Below are 19442 nucleotides of genomic sequence, written 5' to 3'. Positions count from 1 at the left end.
TAAAATTCGCCTAGCATTGGTGGAATGAGGTGGCCTGAAAGATACATACATATAGAGCAACCAATGAATGGAGGCGCTCAGCTGCTGAGGCTGTTGCCACACTGCAACGCACTGCCAATATCAATAAGCATATGCATTCGTAAACTTGACGACTAGGCTCTGGCTCTGCTACTCACCTCACCCGTCAGCACCTCCACCAGCTATTATACCGATATATATAAATATGCACCCATATCTCAGCATCTAATTCGTACGTGTTGTGTTTGCATGTGCTTGCAACACATTGGTGCGTCATAATCGTAACCAACCGGCAACAGTTTGGTAAAAGATTTAGGCAAAATAACTATCATCATGAGCAATACGAAGACATAAAGATATTATAGCACTAACGACAATACAAACAAATACAAATGTGTTAATGGCAATAGATGTCGCAGCAAAACGTGTGCCTACACACTTGAGTGTGTGTGTTAATCGTGTAGATTTAGTGCTTTCTACATATATGTATCTCGTTCTCTGCTTTTCACCAAAAATCTTCTGATTTGGCCTGAGTATGAATTATTTGTTATTGTTATTTTTGCTAAGTTGAAAGGTGCAACTATTTCGATCTGTGTTTGTATGTAGCGTACATGCTCTACAATTAATCCCTTCTTATGATTATATGTATGTAGCTTCGACTCGGTTGCACTACATTTAAAGAGTTCTTAGAACTGTTCATGTTAATTAAATTGCATAATTATCCTATTGAGGTTGGCCTTGAGAGTGCATGTGTACTCGTCTATATACATTTGTATCAAATCAAAGACTGAATGCTGTTTTAAATATGCAAAGACTCACTTACGATAAAATAGCAAAAATAACAGTACTTAATTATTTTATTCACATTTTATAAATAATTTAGTAATTAAAGTGCAAATTGTATTTGTTGCTTATGTAATGGATTATAATAAATTAAGTCAGTGCGAACATAATTAATAGTTTTTATAGGAAAAAAAAAATGCCGTCGATAAGTTCCGTGATTTTGCGCGATAGAAAGGCTTTCTCTTCAGTTAAACGCTGAAGAGTTCTAAATACAGTTGAACTTCCATTTCTCGAAGTTTTCCATACATAAATCGAACTCTTGAATTGACAATAGAATAGAAATAACTCGAACTTCTATAATTAGAAGTCTCTCTAACTCGAAGTCTCTCTAACTCGAACTTAGTTGTGAATTATGGTGATTCAAGTTAGGAAAGTTCAACTGTAACTATATTTGCTAACACCAGGTGCTGCCGCTCCTTTCCAAGTTGGAGAAACATATTCTAAACAGTGCTGTGTTCTTAATTCCCGTCTTGAAGAAGGAAGTTCGTGTATACTATAATTGTTTCCAATGGACAATAGTTAAAATCTTTAGACTTCCAGCACTCCTTATATCTGACTGCAGTATCGGGTAAAGTTTTCAAAAGGTTTAATATGGTCGTAATCCTTATTAATAGTACGTAGAACCTACTCTTTTAATATATTTATTGTTGCTCTTACTCAGCAGAATATTTCGAATATAATTTCAAAACTTAAATTTCAATCATTTATATATGTATGTATATGTTTAAACATCTATCTGAACGAAGCAATACAAAATTGCGCTTTAATCCCTTTGGCTTACGTCGCTGTTGGATATACTATATACATACATGTATATTTGTTGCTGTCGCAGTCAGCTTCAGCATCAGCAAAGCCTTAATCCGCACGTACAGCGTTTGCTAAATGCTTCAACGTCACTTTTCATGCTGATATTTTAAATGATGGCCCAACGCCTAATCCTTAGCTTTATGCATACATATACACAAAGTTACATGCGCCTCCACTCTGCGCCTCGCTCTCAGGCTCCCTCTCCACACCCGCTCAACGGTAATCCCAGTATTGTACGTTCGGCACATTTTGCTCTCAATCTATCCATTCGCTTCCAATCATCAGCCAAAGCAGTCAATGTGCGAGCTGCATGATTAATGGAAAATTTTGCAAATTATTGTTATTAGTTGTTGTTGTTGTTATGTTTCCAATACATATCCGAATATGTACTCATATCTCTGGCTTACATAGACTTTGATATAAATTTTATGACTGTCCAATATGAGGCAACTTTCTATAGACACATATGAAGCTTCTATACATTTATATGTATATATACATTTCTTATACATATACATATGTATATATGTCAGCGCAAAAATAACAAAAGCAACATAACAAAGCACTCGAGTAACAATAACAATAATCTCATTGACAACCGGACGTGCGACGGATTTTACTAATCCGTCAACTGTTGTAACTGCACGCTTCGCATTTCCAAGTGTGTTGTTGTTGTCGTTCGAAATATTCAAAATTAAGCACCAAAATTAAATTTTTTGAAATTTCAGTGACATAAAATTGCAAGAGAATTGCTAAACCCTTTGGCTAGTTAAATTATAAATATTTTGAAAATATTAAAAAAATATACAAATGTACATATATACATATATATATAGGTATGTATGTATGTTTGTTTGTACATTGCTTCACAAGCCCTGATATTTGCGTAAATATTTAAGACAACGCTCGTACCCCATAAAGGTAATTTTGCGCGTAACATCACATATTTTTGCATTGCCAAATCGCGTTTAATCCAGAAATCGTGCCTCAACACCGAAAATACCACTACTGCCGATGCTTAAACACTGCAATATGCTGAATGTGGCATTTGTAAATACCGACGAGCCTGTCTGCAGTAGCTGGCATATACGCAGCTGGCATACACGCATATGCACCGCAAATGCATATTTGCATGCTACTGCACTTTTACAGTGACGGTCATATTATTGGCATCAAGCTGATAATGGTAATTTAATAAGAAATCGAAAATAGTAAGCAAATTAAGAGGAATCATGGAGATCTAAAGAAACGAAAGAAGAAAGAAAAGAAACGGTTAAGCAATCATCAAGTAGAAAGAAGATTTAAAATTAAATTTTTCTAATTTGCAATCCTCGCTGGATTCACACCCTAATGAACTTGGTCTTTAATCGATTAAACAGGAAAATGTACCCAACAAGAAAAATTTGATTTGAAAGTGACAATTCATAAAATTTGACTCCTTGACTTGGCTTTCAGATTTTGCAATGGCGACACTTATTTATACTTTATGGCTATAATTATAAGTCTATTTTTATATTCAATATTCTAATCAGTTAAATAAAACATGTGTTATCGTTTCTTTTTAAGACATTTTTCGGACGTTCTTAATTATATTGGCAACTACTGTACATACGCAATAGCCGTTAAAAATGCATTTTTTTATAAGATCAACAGCACATTTACTTACATACATATATGTTTACTCAAATCTTTGAACACAGCACATTGCAACAGTAAGGGCTTAATTCGAACCATTGAATCAAACGCTAACAATTGTCATTACAACTCAAAGGCTTATATGTATTCAAAAGATGATGTTGCAACATTATAACATGGAATCATGTGTCAAAAATATCGATACGAATAGCCAATACAGAAACCTCTGTAAAAATTTGTCTTTTATAATTTAGATAAAAATTATTTTTATTATATTGAAGGTCCCTAGAAGTATTTTTGGATTATTATATCGAACTTGAATCTGAAAAATAAATATTTTTAGCCTAAAGCGGCTTCATGATATATTTTTTTGTGAATAAAAAATTTTCCTACTGGGTATTTTTAGAGTAAATTTAACTTTGCCCGTCATTAAAGTGTATTAAAATTTTAAATTTCTTCTGTGAAATATCAATATGGGGGATATGCAAGTATTAAAATGATTGCAAATGAATAAATCAAAACCAAATAAACGCTCAGATGGATCAATATGTACAAATATGTTGAAGTTAGCCAAAGAATCCTGTATAAAATACAGTAAAAAACGCATTCAAATGAAAATCGAATTGAAATATAAGGTGAAATTTTATAATAATCTTAAAAAAATATTCTTAACAAATAAAAATCATTTTTATTCATATAGAAATTTAATTTCTGAATTTCCTACACTCCCTTAAATACACTTTCCCATTAATTTCTCCTCACTTATTCACAACAAAATCCAAAAGCCAAAGTGTTCGCTTAAAAGTTTCAAATCCTTGAGAGAAACAAACAAACACTATATTAAAAGTGTCTAAGCAACACCCATGCGGCGCAGCTAACGCAGCGTTAAGAAATCCCACAACAACAACAACACAGAAAATATAGCAGTAAAATATGTACACACTCAAGCTATAACCGCACACGCACACTAACAAAGCAAACAATATGCGAAGGAATATAAAACGCTTAACCTTACTGCTGCTGCAAAAGGATTCCAACTTCGCAAATCCGCACGAAGCGGCGACTAAACTTGATATACCAACTTACGTACATACCTTCTTCGAGCTGAGCATTTATCCGACGTCGCAGCGCTGCGCGTGTAAATCTCACAAGGACGTTGCCGATAAGCACTCGGCATTGTCGTAAACCACCGTATGCATGCAACAGCAACAATTCAAAGCACGTATAAACCCCTCGAGCAGCTAGTGCGACGGCTGTACTTATGGCTGAGAAGGTGCTGCGACACAACAAATTTGCCGGCAACGAAAGCTCCAGAGGAGCCGAAGTGAGCACGTGCACAACAAAAGAAGCAACATGCTTGTTGTTTTGCGCTGCGCTACTTGCTGCTTGCTGAGTGGTTTAGATTTGCCGCCAAATTTTGCGACAGCCACAGGGACTGCGGCGCTGCAAGGACTCTCACTCGGTATACATATGTAAGTGTATGGCGAGCCATTGCGTCTATACAACAAGCACCACCACCACCACCACCATCGTTTGTTTGTTGTAGCAACAATGGTTACAGCGTTAGCAACAGCAATATACACTGAATCCTTTATCCCTTTATCTGGATTTAACTCTAATCTCATCAGACACAAATGAAGAGCATTTCCTCAGTCTCTCTAACCCCTTTAGCCGTTGCTTCCGGCTTCGAGTTGAAAACTTGAATTTCAATGCTGTCGCACAGTTACACACCGTTGCCACTCATTGTTGTACAATAAGTAGTGTTGTTGTTGTTTTTGTTGGGGATAATGCAAAGGGTGTTGTTTGGCGCTGGTTTATAGGGATACACATACAGACAAGGATGAGGATGCGTTACATTATATATATATATAGAGGCATTAAGAGACAAATATTTAGACGGTTTCATAGCGTTTCGAAGGGTAAGGTAGTGGTTAAATGTAGCTGACAGCCAGTTAGTGGTTTAAATGAAATAAGTGAGCTGTTAAAAAACAATGGAGATGAAGTGAAAATATAAACACTAAATTAAAATATAAATTTTAGTAATAATTAGTATAAAAAGTAAATTTCTAGTGATTTTTAATATTTACATAATTTAGTTATGAAGGAAGGATATCAAAATAAGGAAATATCTAAAATATTACAAATAAAAAACAATAAAAAAAATATTTTTATGTAAAAAAAACTTTAATATAAATTTAAATTATGATAAATTTAAAGCAAATTCTAATTTATTTATAAATTAATTCAATAATATTGTGTAACATTTAAAAAAAAAATATTTTCACAAATTATATAAAACAAAATCACATATTCCTTAAACAAAAAAACATCCGCACACATCATTTAAAAACTGCTTCCATTAGCTTCCCCACCAACCCCATCCAACTGAGAGTACACGTCGTCTGTCTGCAGCGTTTGCGTTTTATTGATCGACGGATTATCCTGGCGCGCATTAATTTAAGAAGCAGTCGAACCAAAGCAGAACACACGAAAATAGGGAGAATGAGAGCAGGCGCAAATCCAAGGCGAACAGCAGTAAAAGAAAGCACCAACAAAACACGGGGGATGCTAAATGTAATGAAGTGCTCGTGGAATGACTCTGCTTAGCCCCAAAAACGCATATGGCATTCCCTTTGTCTGCTAGACGCTTTAATGATGTGATATGTCAGTGTATAAGTGCACACATACACGACACACACACACCAGATAATGTATAAATATAGACTATTTAATCCGCAGCGCACTCCGCCGCACTCATTTCGAGCAGTGCGCTTTGACTAACATGGAAATGAGTAAGGCTGCTGTGGACTGCTGCCCGTTTTCGTTTTATCTTTCAAACGACCAAATACAAATCCGCATAATTGTTGGTGTATGGCAAACGCACATGTATTACAATAACACCAACACACCCGTATGCGCCGAGCTTTTCGCAATTGTACGCGCGTGGATTTGCGATAACGCCAGCAGCTGTTCGCCGCTCACTCTAGATTTTCGCCACGCTCTATTGTGGGCTTTTAGCCGCACTCAGCACCACCTCAGGGGCAGACTGTACAGCAGTGTTAGTGTTGCAAGGATGATGGAGCGTATGTGTATGGGCGGCAGACACCCATGCTGAAATGCGTACGGCTTAACTGACCTCTACTGCCCGCGACGCCTATCAAACTCCTTCTTATGCACTACCAAACTTTTTTGTTGTTGTTTTTTTTTGTTTTGGGTCCTCACTTGTAGCTACTGTTGATCGGTGTATTGGTATTTGTATTTTTTTCGGCTGAGCTCTGCCGCTGAGCGGCGTATGGCGAGCAGCTTTATAACTGAGCGACAGCATATTTTCGAAATAAGCCAGATTCCGCATTAATCCCAACGATTTTCTGCACTGGGCATTACAGCCTTACAGCCGAGCCGTTGCAAAAGCCAACTACACCAGCGCCAACAACAACTAAATATACTCTACCGAACTGGGTGGGCAGCTCAACTCGATTCGGCTTAGCTCTTCCGCTGTCGTTGCTGCCCTCCACGCCACGTCACTGCTCTCATGCATACCGAGCGCTGCTGTATTGACGCCAAAAAATAAGTTTATAGCTGTATGTGTTGCTGTTGTTGTGTCTGCGTTAATCCTTAAACCGGCAGCGCTGCTACTTTTCTGCGCGTCTGTCAGGTTGAATTGTAGCTGAAATAACGCAACAGCAATCGCAGTCGAGTGGGAGCCAACACCAACACCAACCAACACTCAACCTGCTAAAGTGGCGACACGCCATCGGCTGTTGGCGGTGTCGGGTCTGTTTTGTCTGGTAGGCCAACAGAATGACTCAATGACGGTGTGACGATATGACAGTGTGACCGACACTGCGACCGATAACAGTACAGCGCGCTCTGTTGTTGTGCTGCTATTTGTAATTGTTGTTGTTATGTTGCTTGCGATTTTTCATGTGGGCGTGGGATTTAATTTCGTGAGGGATTATTATTTCGGATTTAACTCTTCGTTTTATGGATCGCACGGTATTACGTAGCACAGTGGTACGTTTTAGAACTACGGTGATGATTCCTAATAGGTCCCACATTCTTTATTAAAAAATGAACTCTACAGAAATGAAGCGAATATAATTCTAGCTCAAAGGTCGAAAATATTAGGAGACGACATTGTGTTTTTGTGCGACAAGACGACGTTTTGAAAAAAGACCAATTTTAATAGTTTTGAACATAAAAAATTAAATATTTTCAATTTTTTGTTGTCATAAAGATACACGTTTAATAAGAGATTACTGAAATTTTTGAAATCAAATATTAAAAATGCTGCCACTATGACGTCAGTTCCGGGAAGTCCTCTGGGAAAAAAGACATCTGCGTTGAAGCATGATTCCAAACGGGATAAGCTGAAGTGAGTGAAAAATAACTACGTGTTTAATTAAGAGTTTGAAGAAATTGAGCGAATTTTTGGGAGGGATTTTTGCAAAAAAATTTATAAAATTTGTAAATTTGTAGTTTGAAAAAAGAATCCTTCACCCTAGTCCCTATAAATTGTATCTTCAAGAGTCATCACAATCTTGACAACAGATCTCAGAATACACTTTTGAGAAAACTGCATTTCAAGTTTTGAGTAACAATAAAGCCACCCTGGAACTCGAAACTTCTTTAGACTTTACCTCTTAAACTATTACCCTGATCCAGTTGAAATTTTATGACAATATTCAAGAAATGTTGTAAACAGACAATAAATAAATCGATTTTTTACGTCATGTAACCCCATAAGTTTGGGCATCATATCATTAGTCTTCCTGCTTCAACAACCAATTATTAATTTGGTCATCGCTGCTCAGCATAGGACATTAAATTATACCTATCACATTTGGAACGATAAAAAAGTGAAATGACATGCAAGTCTAAATTTTCTGATCTTCATTATATACCTAGCTTAAGCCTCTGCATTATTATTATGTATTAATATTAATATTTAATATAAAAATACAATGACTTCACAAATTATCTATTATACACTCAATGAGTTGCATCCATCTAAAAAAGTCGATATATTAGGTAACCATCTTCCATATAAAGATTACTTTTTTCCGCCAGCATAACTCCAAAAGACATTGTATTTATTTTTGTGCTCTCCAATCAATAATAAGAAATCCTTAATCTCTTATTTCCTAATTTATTATCGATTTGCTACACGGTGGCATAATATCGAAAGTGTATTTCCTCTTGGATTAATTTCTTTTTTTCTGCTTTGCCTTTTATAAATACTACGCACGCATAACCGGCACATCGATGCTCAAACATACAGACAAATACTGTTTACTGTATCTGCTCTGCGCCATAAATACGTGCCAACACATACGCACTTGCGTAAATATATATATAATTGTATGTATCTTTCAGCACAAATTTTATCCGTCCACCACAGCCGAGCGCTGCTTAAATGCCGTGAATCACTCGAGCATAAAATACAAAACAGAATTATCCCGTCTAAATGACATCCCTTCGAAATTAATCCTTAATTCCATTCATTTCGCATAATCCCCTCTGATATGGCACGATAAACCAGACGAATGAACGAACAAACGTACAAACGAACGGGAGCACGTACATACGCAATGAGTGACTCTGTATGCGTGTGTGTCGAATGCAGCGAGCACTGGAGAGTGTATGTGTATAAAAGTAAGTTGAGCGCTCTCATTGCAACCATGAGCGCCATTGTCCTATACGTGTTTGGAGCTATGCTCTCGCTCCCACACAAACAACACACACATCGAAACACCTGCGCATTCATTTATGTGTGTTTGCTTTGGGGGGAGGGCCCACACCGTCGCTCTCTCGCTGGGTTGGTTGGCTGGCTGACTGGTTGGACTAGGCGCTGCCACATGTTGCGCGCCGCACTGTTTATCAAAGATTACTGTTTACAGTGTTGGTGGTGTTTGTTGGTGTGTTACTCCTATTGAACGCTTGGAGAGCAGCGATGGCTGGCTAGCGCTGTTGACGTTGAGATTTGACTGACTGCTTTGCCGTGTGTTTGTATATGTATATATGTGGATGTGTGTGTCGCTGTCGTTGGTGGTGGTTCTGTGCGTGTGCATTTGTGAACATTCATTTGGGTTGGCGCTCATGCGGTGCGTCAGTTACGTGTGCGACATGCTGGAAGAAGGTTGGTGAGCGCATTTCATTTCTTACGGCTTTCTTAAAATTCTTACTATTTAGTTGAATATTTCATTTTAACAAATGTTAGTTGACTTCAATTTGTTTTGTTATTGTGATTTTCGTGTGTTCTGTAAAGCAGTGAGAAAAATTTTGGACAGATCGGATTAAGTGTTTTTGGTGCGCCTCGGCGATTCTCAACGATTAATTTGTTTTTTGATGATGTGTTGTTCATGTGTATGCGTGCAATAAATAAAAAAAAAAACACTAATACGCTGAAATATTTGACGAATTTTTATAATAAGCTGTAAAATGCTTAATATCTGGAAAATTATTTGAATTAATTGGCAATGAAACAAAAGCGAAAAAATATAATTGTGTGAATGATAGCTGATTAAGGCAGTGATTTGAGTTTGTGAATGTGATATTTGTGAAATTGATAAGCGACATAAAGCTTTTGTTTTAATAATTACGCATATATAATTTGTGTTTGTTTTATAAAAGTTTTTTTTTGAAAGGAACATTATAAATAATTAGATTTCCTTGTTAACAATGTGATTAATATTGTTATTATTATTCTTTTGTGAAATGAGAAAAAACTTTGTTGTGTTTTTTGTTAGAGGTTTTTCGATTTTAATCAAGAATGAAAAAAAGAAACGAAAATTTCAAGATTTCATTTCATTAAATAATATTTTTGTTTGAACAAAGCAAACTAGAACCAGTTTTTTTTGATTACCTTACCTTTTTTATTGGTTTTATACCAGAAACAATTTTTTATTAAAAAAGAAAATGTCAGAAATATTTCTTATGCATTGGCACTAGTTCCTTATTTGAGAACTATCCGCTAAAAGTAAATTTAATTTTTCAAAGTTAAAGTCCAAAGTTTTAAGTTAATAATGATGTAATGTTCTAATATGAAGATTTCCAAATTATTTGAATATATTCAATATTATTTACAAAAAAATAGTTGGACATTCATTTGCCGACGGTTTTAAGAATCTACCTCACGATAGATATTTTATTTCGTAAAGAAACTAACCAACATTTTGGCTTATCCATTCAATACAATTACAGATTATCTCTATACAAAACATATTCTCTCAAACATCGTAAACCTTAGAGATTTTCGAAACAGCTGTGAATTGTATAAAAACGAACTAAATTTACAAAATTCCAGTGAAAAGTTCTAAATTAGTAGCAGTTGAAGAGAACTATAGACTTGCATATATACATATAAAACTCTAACCCTTCAACAATTCTCTTGGAACCAATTCTGAGTGAGAAATATGTGGAATGTGATAAAAGATGACAGATACCATACAATAACATTTTATTATTTTTCAAATATTTGCAAAAATAAGCGCACTGATCTTTAGAATCTTCACAACGATATCCAGTAAATTTTTTAAACCTCCATTTTTGGATATTTTCTACTCAAAATGACGGTTGAACTCATGTCGCCGAATGACTGACTGAAGTCAGATGAAAATTTTCCACATCAGCTGTCAGGCAGTGCAAGTCAAATGTACGATACAGCGCTTATAAACATATGTTTCTTGTGTTTCTTTGCATACATCAAGACAAAAAAAAAAAAATGGCAGAAAAAACGCCGACACGATCTGGAGAAATTTCGACTACACGAGCAACAACTGAATAACAACAGTAAAATCACTGTAAATATGCCGGCTAAAACAAATGCAAGTATTTACAACAACTAAAACAAACAGCAGAGTAAACTTCTGCAAACAAGACAATACAATACTGTGGCATATAGTATGTATGTATGTACATACATTGAGCTTAAATAAACTCTGAAAGTAGCAGCAAGGAAAGCAACGATGAGAAAAGCTTTCAAATCTGATGCTTTCATGCTGGCTAATCCTTGTGAAGTTCACTAGATTTATACTTGACGTTGTTGTTGTTGTCGTTGTTGCTACTGCTTTGCTATTGCTGCTCCAGCCGGCGTTGGTGTTAATTCCAATGTTGCTGCAACAACTAAACGGGTGTTGGGGATTCGAACACGATTCAAAGTAAGGCAAATAAAAAATGTAAACAACAGCAGCATTTGCTAAAAGAAGTAAAGCAAAAAAATCGCAAATCTGGCATGCGAAATGCAACTACAAGAACAACAACAACAATAGAGAGACTAATAGAAAGACAGACATACATATATACAGACACTTGGTTGCAAGTAAGTAAGTAAGTGACACACAGCACACAGCACACAGCTTAGCTTAGTCCATGCAGACGAGAGAAAGTGGGTGTATTAAGTAAAAGGACACGCACAAACACACAAGCAAAAGTGTATGCGCTGTTAAATAAGCAAACAACAAATAACTAAGTAACAATATATGCTTAAATATGTGTTGTCACAACAAAATATACAAGAAAATAGCACATATATATAGATATATATATATTTATATTTATGTGTGTGTGCACTCACACAAATGACATATTGTATGGAGCAACTGGCGTAAGCTTCGTTAGCGACAGGGTTAAGAGACGAATGAGTGTATTAGCGCAAATCCGCAAGGATAAATGTGGTTTGCGTTGTACCAGCATGGCTAAGAGCTACAATTTTTGCAGCACATGCTTTGACACATTCTTTTCTGTGTCTCTTATTTGTCCATAGTGGCAGTGACTTAAGTGTGATATGTGTTTTGAGAGTAGTGCTCTTTGTACAATTGATTTTTAACGCTTTGATTTATGGTGGAAAATTATGGAATTGGGAGGAAAATTAGTTCTCTATATATGTACATTAATATATATATTAGTTTTTTTATTCAAACGAAAAACAAATTAAATGAAATGGAAGTCAAATCCGAACGAAGATTAGTAAAACATAGTTTTAGCCACTACAGTGGGTGAAAAAATTGTTCCACCAAATATTTTTCAAGACAACATGTTTGTCTAGGATCTCCTCTCTTCTAATCGATCTCTCCGATTAACCGCTTATAATTTTGCATTTTTTAAGTACTTGTTCAGCTTGATCCACCTGTTTCATATTGAACAACTCATCTGTTGGAGATGTGTGCATATATAAGACACAATAACCAATAAGGAACCACTAGGCAAAATTTATATTACTTTCTGGACCGCTTACTCGTACGCCCTCATGGTTTACTATTCTATTACCTTTACTATGTATAAGCTAAGCTAACGCTCTGCTTAACTATTTTCCATTCAGTGGCATCATGAAAAATTAGCAGTTAATCCTTTTAAATTGAATCCCGCACATGTTGTCATAGCCATCGTGGTCGCTGTTGACGTCAAAGTCGCTAAAGCTAACGAAAGTCAGGCGAAATGTATACACAAAAAAGTGTCAAAAGCGAAAAAAACACTTTATGCAGTGCAGATAAAAATCAAAATCAAAAACATAGCGAGCGTATGCGTACAAATTCTAAAAACTGTGCAAATTCTTTTTGAACGTGTCGAGTTTTACTAAGGTGGCTGTGGAGGTTTTTGAATTATGGCAATCTAGATATAATATAAAAGAACGTTATATTTTAATATAGTTTTTATCTAGATTTAGACAGAAGAAAGTGGTAACCCAATAATATTTTATAATACTTTTTCAAAATATATGTGTGAAAAAAATATTATTTTAAATTTTCGGAGTTTATATTTATTGCAAAATCAATACAAATGCCCGACTTTTTACAAAAAAAAAAAAATATTTTCACCCAAATCCGTATACTTATTATCATACCCTCGCATTTTTTTCTTCACTTACGCTATTAACATTCTCATCCAACCATTTTAAGTGCTGGCTAAAGCGAATCTTCCCTCCCACTGACTGTGTTTGTTTGCTTGTTTGCGAATATGTCTTAATACACAGCAGTGTGTCAGCATTTGACTGGCTACTCAGTCATTTAGTTAGCCAACCAAGCTTGTTCAACTGTTGTTTGTCTGCCTATTCAACTGTCGCGTAACGCAGCAGCGCTAGTGGCCGCAGCTTAGTGTGGCATAGCAATTAGCCAATGTGGCACATAATCGCGCGGATAAATGTTTGAGATTTTTAGTTTAGTTGCGGATTTAACAGTGTTACAATGTGTGTTTTTTTGTTGTTTTTGCGACACACACATCCATACATGCTTTTATATACTAATTTATCTACGCTTATTGCTCTCACCGCTGTTACTTTTGCGGTGGCTTATTCTTGTCTATTGAGGTTTCCATTTTTAATTGGCGTTGGCATTAATGTAAGCGCTCGCTGCTTGTTTGTATATGTGTTTGAAGGAGAAAAGCACTCATATAAGACACATCAGGGGGTTAACACTAATGCTCTGCTTTTGCTTGGATTCTCTAATTTTAGTGTGACGCGAATTAGTTGCTTTAGATTTTTCCGAGGGATTTATTAATGTTACCAAGGTGGCAACAACAATAATAAAATAAATAAAAACCTGGCATTTAAATGTTGCAAACTGTGCAATTAAATGCTTTGTGAATAATAAAAATAGGAAGAAATATATCAAGCGCATTAGAATGAATGTTAATAATCGTTAGGTGATCAATATACGGTCAAGAAGAAATATTAAGTAAGAGGCTATAAATGATATAATTTTCCTATCCGAGCAAACTCGGTAACTTTTGGGTAATCTTAGAGGGATCTCACTTTTATATTTCTTGAGCTATCAACCTTATATTAATCAATATTCAACTTCGGGCCCATTTTATTTTTTGACTGTTTCTGTTGGTCGAGAAAATTCCAAACATCCTCGTAAGTTGAATGATCTCTTATAAAAAGTCAAGAAACAACTTTTCTACTTATTTAAACTTTGGAACTAAGCGTTAGTAAGGAAAAAATTATTCAATAGAGATAAAAATATTTGAAGGTTCGACAAAAAATCTTCAAAATATTGTTATAATTTTTTGAAGAAAAAATAAATACTAAGTTTTTAAATATTTTTTTCTTAATTTTATATGCTAATTCAGTAATGTAAAGAGTTACATAATTGCAATTTTATATATTTATTTTTCTATAATCTATTACATATTTATTCATGTAACACAATCAAAGAGTCGGATTAAAATAAATTTCAAAAAGGTATTTTACCTACCAGACTATAATCTAAAGATTTCACTGTCCCTCTAAGCGTTCTCAACTTCAGGGGTCTTAATTTGAATTATAAGCGCCCTTATATGTAAAATTCTGCTTAAATATAGCTGGCATCACAGAAATTATGCTTTGAAATCGAATACTTTTAACTATGTATTTGTATTTCTCTACAAACATACATACTTCTGTATATGCTATATATGTTGCAAGCATATCTGCATATGCGCGATTGAGTGTGTTGCCCGTTAAGCCGTCAACTTAACCACTACCATCTTATCTCACCCTTTGGGTGCTTATTTTATTAGCACGATACGTTTGGAGTTGAGGCAAATCTGCACTCGTGCTAAATGAACGCCACACAATGCACACACACACACACAGCTAGGCTCTTTCTAGTATGTATGTGTGTTGCTTTGTATTGTGAAACTTGAAATCTCTTAAAAAATTTGCTTAATCTCTCGACAGCGAAAAATAAAACGCATCCATCGACTGTATAAGATTCACAACAAGAACAACAACAGCAAATTATAATTCCCACAGCAAATCCTTACTTAAAAATTAAGCTCCTTCATATCGTCAACATTTCAGCCACACACACACATATACATACATACATACATCTGGCAGCAGAGATACCTTAAGTTGCTGGCGCTGTTGCTGTTGCTGCCCCTGCGATTGCTTCAACTGACTGTCGCCGCCGCTACCGTCTTTCATGCAGCGAGTCAATGAATAGCGCTGCAACAGCCCATAATAAAGGTTATGCTTTATGCAAATACTTGCTGGCAGCTCATCACCAACGATGCGACCGCCGCTGCCTGCCTGCTGCCCGCGCCTTTGCGTGCTTGGATCAAATTTCATCCCCATCAAAAGCCCAAATGCGAAATCCTGCGCGCAATCATACTCCGAACACATACCAATGCTTGTTGTTGTTGTCGCTAATGTTGCCACTATTGCGAGTGCTACTGATTTTGCACCGGCACCCGTGTCTTATAGTTGTTGTTGTGCTATTGGCTTTGCTTGCCTCCTTACTGGCGACGGGCATATTCAAATGAATTTAGAGCCCAGCACAGAGTTCATCGTTGCACACAATACACAATTTACAATTCACAGTTCATTGGTAGCGGATTAAGCGGCGCACAAAGACGTTCGGATCGATTAAAAGAAATGCGATGGGGTGTGCGGTATGCTACTGGCGGCTTAGGTGCACGCGAAAGGCAAAGATATCCGATCGGATCGGAAGGGGGCGGAGGGTGGAGCGAACGATTTTCTCTGCAAATGCGAATGCAAAGATATGCCAATACATAAATATGGCATTTAACGAAGACGCAGAGGTGGGGTAGATGGATATTTATATGGCTGTAAGTGAAAATAAAATCACAACAACGAAATATCCATAAGTATCATTAACTTGTATTTAACCAGCGGCTGAGTAGCTGGCAAAAGCTCTGCCGCAGTTCCGCTGTTGACTGCTGAGGAGTGGAGAGGAGGGACTGATGTATTCCTGACAATTCTTTTCTTCCAGTTGCTCAGCACAGCGCGAAGTGATATGAGGAAACACACTGCCTGAAATCATAAGGAAATCAGTAGGACTTTGCAACCAATCAGTTGTGCTGTTGAGGCATTAAATCGTCGCGATGAGCAGCGTTGCGAACAAAGAAGCCAACAAGCAAACAGGCAAAGGCAGGCATTCAGTCAATGAGGAACGTCTCCAAGCGGATTATATTAATCAATGCAGCAGCGACGTTTAAGGCCACAATACAAGCATAAATTGGTGTACATGGTTGTGAGTGTATTTGCATTCTGTTTAAGTATGGTTACGCACTTGGGTGGAGTGAAAGTTTGCAATGACATTAACGCAGACCATCAGACCTTTGCCGGCCTTTGTTTAAGCGGTTATGGTAGTCAATGTGAGCTTTGTTGCCGGGGAACGCTGCTATAAGTTTTTAAGACACTCGATATTCATTTCGAAGACTGCTAAGAAGAGTCAAGGTTTTAAATTATAAAAAAATACATATAGTTATTGCCACTCAGATGGTCGCCGAAAGGATATTCTATATCGGCTGTGGTCGTATAGGCCTTACAGCAAAGGTTATCGAAGACAAACCCCAAAAAAGAGCGAAGCATTCCCGCAAAGAAAGTGTTTTTATGTAAAAAAAAAAAAAAACAAAATGATATTTTCGAAATCTTTTGATAATTGAAAAATAGAAATAAAATATAATGGAGAAGTTTGTATTATCAGGAATCCATGCTCTGGTTGTCATTTGTCATACAAAATTTATATATATTTTTCAATGCATTTTAAGTTAATTATTTTTGTATTCACTTGAAGAAATTTGGAAGATTCTTAATGAAAAAATGTGGCAACCTCTATCAAAACTTCATGCATTTCAAATCCCTACTCAACTATAAACAATTACTGTTTATTACTGTTCATTTTTAAATTATTTAAAATTATTCATATTTGAAAATAGGTGGCAACACCATAAAACAAAATTATATTTACTTAGAAAGCATATACTTGAGCTTTAAATATTTTTTGGGATATTAAGAAAACCAAGCAAACCACTTCAGTATTTTTTGAATTCCAAAACGATATCGCTTATAAAAATTTTGAAAATTTTCAAAAGGCATTAGCAGACTGATAATGAGCAAGCAAGCAATTCATTAATACAAAAAGGTATACCTCTACATAGCTTTACACAAACATACAAACTCCACGCAGCAAATTTGCGTATAACTAGCGAAGAAGAGATTAAGAGCGCGCTATAAAATGCAGTTAACTGTGAAATTTTCGAAATCACTCAACGAAGCGCATGAACGCTTAGCTTTTTAACCCTCAAAATAAACAAGGAACAAAATCAAAACACACAAACACACATGGTTTCCCAAACTCACCGCATAAGGATAAATATGAGGGAACGACTTTTGTGCATTTCTCAACACTTTCGATCTTTTGCACACACACTCGCGCGCCTGCCTGAATGAAATTCACATTCAAGTGCACACATTCACATTCTGAAGTGGTATTAATCAAGGAGGTCGTCGAAAAACACTCAGCTTAAAGGACACACACAAACCGCACCACCTATATGTGACTCTCATGTGCCTCCACGCACACACCACATTGAGCGCATTAGTACTCGTATGTGAGAGCGCGCTTAAGTACAAAGTAAATCAGTGAAGCAGCGCATTTGTGTAACCTTTAATCCGGCTTTTGAATATCTGAAGCGTTTTCCAAAGCATTGCGCAGCATTCGAGTACGGCATGTATGCGAATCTGCGAATTTTCGTATAGCTGCTTTGCGCTGCTTTTGATTTTGTCAACAGTTTGCTGCTTAACTGCAGTCAGCGCTTAAGTGTAACTGAAGGATTTCAATGCTACTTCAATCACACAAACACACACATGCATTTAAACATTGAGTATCCATTGCTAACGCTTTACCCCGCTGGCGCTCTCGCCTCATTCATCTATTGACTCGCACATTTATTCCCTTATTCATTCAAAGCTTTATCCAGTTACTCAATTGCAAGCATTCACGCAGCCAGCCAGTCGGAGAGCCTGCGAAGTGAAGTCAAGCAGCCAATCAGTCATTTATTCAGTTAACATTGTTGCCTTTTGTTCGTTGCAATGTGTTTAAGTGAATATCAAATACACTCTTTAGAAGATGATCGCACAGTGTGTTGTGAAAAAATTGTAAACATTAAAATTTTTTTTTTACTAAAATTTAGAACTGAAAAAAAACGTGAAAATACAATCTTTAAATAATTCTAAAGATATAACAAAAATATCGAAAATTTCTACAAATGAATATTAAAAAAATATTTGAAATATTTTTCTAAAAATAAAAAAAAAGAACAGAAAAACAGAACAGAAAAGGAAACTAAAAAAAAAATAAAAAAAGTATAGAAAAAGTCTACAATTACTACTTGCTTAAATTAATATTTCTTTATTAAATATATTTTTTGTAAAATTTAGTTTTCAATCTTGTGGAATGAATAAAATGTATATTAATTAAAAAAATTTAATTTTAAGATTTTTTTTAATAAATAAATTTTAAAAAAATATTTAATATTAATTTACAAAATAAATTTTAAAATATTCTTTGATAAAATTCTTTTTTCCTTGAATTTAACAACATTTTTTTTTCAGTTTTATTTTAATTTAATTTTATATTTTCATTTAAAAATTTTTTAATATGAATTTTTCATACCACTGACCCACTGTGCTGACTCGCCGCTTAGAGGTAGGGGTTGCTTGCGTATTGAAGTGTGAGTGCCAATGCATTCAAATGCTCTACTGACTTATTTCATTTGTTAAAAAAAACATAAAAAACGTCGATTTGATGAAAACCCCTATTTGGTGCACAAATACTATATTTAACGCCAAAACCAAAGTAGACGCAGAACATACTGTAGTGTGCAAAAATACAATAACAAATAATAATAATAGAAATCAAAGCCAACTTAATCTTTGACATTTCGAGTGCATTTCAGTTTTTCAATGGCCTTTCAATGTCATGTGTAGAAATATGTGTTTGTGTGGTTTTGGTCGCAAATCTTCAGTAGTCACATTGGAGGTCATACATATAAGGAGATATGTGTGTGTGATTTTGAGAGCCGTTGAGCAACGATTGACGTTGCAGCATTTAATCCTTTTTGTCTGCATCGTCATCACATTTGGCCGTTAGACTTTGTCGGTTTTAGCTTAAGTTGCAAGTATTTGCTTAATATTGTTATTGTTTTTGTCTTCACGAACTCACCATATTGCGGTATGTAAACAAAACCGCTTGGAGTTAAGTCTTTCTTAGCTTGAACATAATTTTTTTTTTTTTGAATTTCTTCAGCCACAAATATTATATGTATATCTACATTTGTCAAGTCTCAGCATTGCATATTCCTACATTTTTCCACCCGCTGTGATTTCAAATTGCCTTATTAGCAATTCATAG

At 35.6% G+C, this 19442-nt stretch overlaps 1 protein-coding gene across 3 annotated transcripts in view; it reads left to right on the top strand.

Annotated features, from left to right (window-relative positions):
- LOC105209306 (uncharacterized) overlaps nt 1-19442 on the top strand; it is a 115002-nt gene that overhangs the window by 69466 nt on the left and 26094 nt on the right. Inside the window, exon 1 of one of the 3 annotated variants that reach the window (XM_054233710.1) lies at nt 8307-9446. The exons of 1 other annotated variant lie outside the window; for it this stretch is intronic. In XM_054233710.1, the coding sequence (XP_054089685.1) occupies nt 9317-9446 (130 nt within the window). In that variant the 5' untranslated portion in view covers nt 8307-9316. Of the gene's footprint in view, nt 1-8306; nt 9447-19442 lie in introns of those variants that run through there. One more of the 3 variants, XM_054233711.1, reaches the window with a different exon arrangement.

The sequence above is a fragment of the Zeugodacus cucurbitae genome, chromosome 6 (genome assembly GCF_028554725.1).
Source record: "Zeugodacus cucurbitae isolate PBARC_wt_2022May chromosome 6, idZeuCucr1.2, whole genome shotgun sequence".
In the NCBI taxonomy this organism is placed as follows: domain Eukaryota; kingdom Metazoa; phylum Arthropoda; class Insecta; order Diptera; family Tephritidae; genus Zeugodacus; species Zeugodacus cucurbitae.
The sequence above is the reverse complement of the archived record's forward strand: the minus strand, read 5'-3'. Positions and strand labels throughout refer to the sequence as shown.